General features: G+C 42.3%; 1 protein-coding gene across 1 annotated transcript; it reads left to right on the top strand.

Moving 5' to 3' along the window:
- Positions 1–537: 537 nt before the first annotated feature.
- Positions 538–3,903, top strand: LOC119417504 (FYVE, RhoGEF and PH domain-containing protein 3; the record flags this gene model as incomplete). The annotated part of the gene is given in 2 exon segments (XM_037684716.1): positions 538–684; positions 2,661–3,903. Coding segments are annotated over 2 exon segments (387 nt in total). The 3' UTR covers positions 2,907–3,903.
- Between the last annotated feature and the right edge of the window lie 899 nt (positions 3,904–4,802).

The raw sequence follows: 4,802 nt of genomic DNA, 5'->3' as shown, positions 1-4,802 counted from the left end.
AGGGAGGGAGGGAGGGAGGGAGGGAGGGAGGGAGGAAGGAAGGAAGGAAGGAAGGAAGGAAGGAAGGAAGGAAGGAAGGAAGGAAGGAAGGAAGGAAGGAAGGAAGGAAGGAAGGAAGGAAGGAAGGAAGGCTTTTCTTTTGTCTTAAATGTCAGTAAATGTTAACAGTCATTGGATGTTTGTAGTTTTATAATTCCACGCCTACTGGCCACAAAAGCCCCCTCTAACAAACGTAAGTGGCCCATGAGCCACCAGTTGATAATGACAATTGTAGCAGGTTTTGCGGCTCTGAAAACATTTAATTTAGTGAACGAAGGGGCAGAACTGGCTCTTGATTGTAAATGTCGCAGAGCCCTGTTCTATAAGAATGAAAAGATAAATTCGTCCGTGCTGTCCTTTACTCATCAAACTTTAATTCCCCAAACATGATGTCGACACACTTGATTTGCTAACTCACTCTCACAAGTTGTGCTATTCATCCCAGCATTAAAACATCATTGACCCTTTGTCCTGGTTTTTTTTTTCTTCTTTGTTTAGAGACAGATGTCTCTAACGGGGGACAACTGCCTGCTGTGTGGATACCTTCAGGTGCAGGAGAAGGAGAAAGGGAAAGGTTGGACCAAGATGTGGGCGGCTGTAACTAAAGCTGAGCCGATGGTGCTGTACCTACAAGGCAGTGGACAGGTAAAACGCAGACTCTGTGGAGAGTCGTGAGAGTGTCTAGACTATAAAGTTGATCAAAGAGCTATCTACAACTTCCCTGATGTAAGACTGATCACCCTCCTGACACTGAACAGCATACACAATATTACTCTGTTTGTGCTGGGGGACTGGATCTTTGCGATGGACCAGTCTGCCACTGGGGCATCGTGTTTAGAAAATAAACCTCTCAGTTTCTCTGAAACTCCAGTAACATACGGACTGACCACTGGTCTGGGTGTGGGGTGAAGATGTTTTTAGATCTAAGACAAACGTTTCAGCAAAGAAAAACCCGTCCAGAGGACCTGACTCCATCTCGTTAGAATATTCATAATCAAAATTAAAAGGGCTGGTTTAATTATTATTTATTTTTATTTTAAACAAATATGTGATATAAATAAAATTTCTGTGACAGAATAATACTAATAACGCTAAGGGGCAGAACAGATCAATCTCTCTAGTAGTTTGTTAGCGTGTTGGTCATGAACACAGCCACACAGTGTGATATTTTACTGAAATCCACTGGAAAACAAAACATTTTAACACATTTAAGCAAAATGTTGAAGGGAAACAAAGTTCACTTTTGCACATGTAAATAACAGATTAATATATTGTAACACAATGAAATACAAATATATGATAAGTTCCTTTGACACAATGAAAGCTGGCTTAAAAAAACTTTTAATAAAAGTTGAATCAAATGAAAACTTCTTCTTCTATATAAAGAAACATCAGTAAGTCCTAATTAAATATCCAACAATCTATTTGTTTACTCTGGTCATTATAGGGATGCAAGTATATGTTTTATTAATATTGCATAGTGTATATTTACATTCCTGTTTTCCACAAATCTAGAAAAGACTATATGTTGCAAAGTTAATTATTTAAATGTTATCAAAGATGACAAAGAATTTCTTCTTCTTCTTCTCCTCTTCGTGAGGGTTTGTTCTGATCTTTTCGTCTAACATGTCAAAACAATAAATGGTCATTATATTTTTAAATACACATTGTAACAAACTGGTTTTAAAATATGTTTTTTATGTAACACATTGATACGTTTTGTGACTCGACTCATTTTGTTTTAGTAGGGGAAGAGGCAGTAGTGGACTTTTTGATTGTAAAAGTTGCAGATCGCTGATTTAAGGTGTCACATTACAGACATGGACAGTCACTGCTGCACACTATCCATCCGACCACACAGTAACCTCTCACGGTCCAGCTATGATTTTTTGTGGTCTTGTAGTACCGTATTTTCCGGCGCATATGTCGCTCCAGAGTATAAGTCGCATCAGTCAAAAAAAGCATCACGAAGAGGAAAAAAACATATATAAGTCGCATTTATTATGTGTCATCGCTGAACCATCGCGTTTATTTAACGGTCAAAGCAGCTTCATTTCGCCTGGGCAGCGCAGCGCCATTCATCCATCGCAGCCGCTAGCTCTCCAGCGTTCCTCCACCTGCACCAGCTGGGTGACACGAGCGCGCACGGGAGGACTCGCTGTTGCAGTTCTTAGAAATTTAAAGCGTCAGTCAAAAATTGCGTTATGAGCATGGGGAAAAAAATGTCGCAGGACTGACAAGTCTATGCAAAAAAACTGTGACTTATACTCCGGAAAATACGGTAAATAAAAGGTTTAATAGAGACCACGGTTCTGTTTTATTCATTAGGTTGTCAACACTGAAGGGGAGTCAGTATGAACTAAGGTCCCAATCCCACAACAGAAAGCTGCCATACCAAAGATTAGGATTATTGGAAGAAGGAAGCATTTCCGGATTTAACAGAAGGGAGAGGGCTGGAGGGAGAATCAGGGTTTACTGTACATGCCTCGTAAAATATATTCCCCTGCAGCTTAAGGGATAAGCTGTCACTTGCATTAGTGATAGTTTTATTTTACTCTAACAAATCCTCTTGTAGAGACCCTGTGTTCCTCTGATGTAGTTTTCCTTTTTCCTTTTCATAGGATGTCAAGGGCTCGCGAGCAGTACCGTTACCCGGGTTTGAGGTGGTCTCAGTACCGTCGACGACGGCCGACAAGTCAGAGGTCAAGCACGTGTTCCGGCTCAGCCACACCCAGCAAACTTTGCTCTTAAGTGCCCAGGATGCAGAACTTCAAGCCAAGTGGGTGGAAGCCCTTTCCAAAGCTGCCCGTGGAGAACCGCCTGCAGACGCATCGATGAGCCTGACTGAACACAGGAAGAGCCAGTAGTGGTCACGTTGCAGCCGAAAGACTCGCTACCCCACCCTCTCCTGTGTATAGAGCACACATTACTTGAATTCACTTAACATTGGCACTTTCCCCCTCCCCAACTTTGAAAGGACAATTCAATCCTCCCCAGGCCTCTTCAGTCTCCTCCTCATGACCACCCAGCTTCTTCTATTTCTTTATCTCCGTGTCTCTATCGAACACACACAAACCACTGAGGCCACTGATTCGAACGTTTCTTTCTCAGTGTTTTCAACAACCGGAGCGGATCTTTGAAGAACGTTTGTACAATATCTGAAGACTGCTTTTTAAAGAAGTTATTGGACATTATTCCACGGTGTTGTGAAGCATTAACTCCTCGTCTCCCCATTAGCGTGGATGTGTGTGTGCATGCGTTCGTATGCGAGTGTTGGAGCGTGAGACCCCTCCTGTGTTTTATTATGTACTGAATGTTAGTATAAGAAATCTGAAGGCTGTCTCTGGTGCGTTCACTCCTGCTGATGACACAGAGGCGGTGCAGTGGGTCCTGTACAGTGTGTATACAATAGTGATGTAAGGAAACAAAGAAAAGAAACTTTTAACTTAAAACACAAAGAAATGTGTACTTCTGTGGCTGGCCACCTGATTCTTTTAGTTATCGCTCCCTTCCCTGTCCCCGTCCCGTTTCCCAGTAGTACATTGGTGCTGATTCCCGCTCCACCGTCGTTGTCGGAGTCTGAGACCTCTGACATACAGTAAGTGTTATTCACCACATTTCCACTCAGTTTGTTGTGTGACCTGTCACAGACAGAAGATCGTGACCACTTTTGACCCTGTGCTGCAGAGTCGGTGTGGTTCTTTATCTCAGACCAACAACCCACGCCTCTCCTTCGGTGATGTGACTGAAACCAAGTACTGTACTGTAAAAATCCTTGACTCTGCCTTGCCCCTTGTTCCTTGCTCCTATCAGCACCAGCCTTTAAATAAAAGTAGCAAATGAACTTCGGTCTCTTTGTGCATGTAAACCTCTGTCGTATTTATATGCTGTGCTATGAAATCTTGCATTTGTACCTCTTTTGATGCATTCATGGTTTATTGTTTTACGTGAACAGAACTGTCACTGTTTTGTTTATTAAAATATCGATGGTGCACAGTGGAGAAGCTGTCGAGCATATCAATAAACAAACGTGGCTCGTTTGGTGCCACGCTGTTCAGTAAGATCCTTGTGCTTCAGTTTGTTGTATAGATGTAGATACAGCACCATTTCCTCAGCACCCTGTTTTATGCTTTTTCTAAATCCACAACGGTAAACAATAAAAGTTCTTTCTGACCTTCTGTACTTCATCAGCATCCTCAAAGCAAAGATGGCATCTGTGGTGCTCTTTGCACAAAATACTGCTCATGAGTAGTCACCTCTAAGTCTAGCTTCCACAAGTCTCCCAGATTTTCATCATGTGGTTCAACTTCATTTGGTTTCCTAATCATCTGTCCAGATGACACAGCAAGTACCTTCCTACCCGTCTCTTTAATCTCTGTTGCTGTAGTAGTCCAGTCATCTGGAAGCTCTTTCAAACCCCCAGAGCCTTTAACAGCTCCATTCTGAACTCCTTACAACGTTCTTCCTTCCTCATCTTCCATCATTTGATCTTCTCCTCTGATTTTACTCTTTTTCTCTTCTTCACAACAACAATCGTTCTACACACAAACATCTGATGCTGTCTGGCCACGCTCTCCCCTGCCACAACCTTACAGTCCCCAATCTCCCTCAGGTTTCCTCTTCTACACAGAATATATTCTACCTGCATTGACTCTGGTCCAGAAGACCTGATTTAACCTTTTTTGTTGTTATCTACCTGGATGATTGAGCTTGCGAACCTTTTTCTGAACCACTTTAGCCTGTCCAGATGATCTGACTGAAAA

Source organism: Nematolebias whitei, chromosome 11 (genome assembly GCF_014905685.2).
Source record: "Nematolebias whitei isolate Nwh7 chromosome 11, NemWhi1, whole genome shotgun sequence".
Lineage (NCBI taxonomy): Eukaryota > Metazoa > Chordata > Actinopteri > Cyprinodontiformes > Rivulidae > Nematolebias > Nematolebias whitei.
The sequence above is the reverse complement of the archived record's forward strand: the minus strand, read 5'-3'. Positions and strand labels throughout refer to the sequence as shown.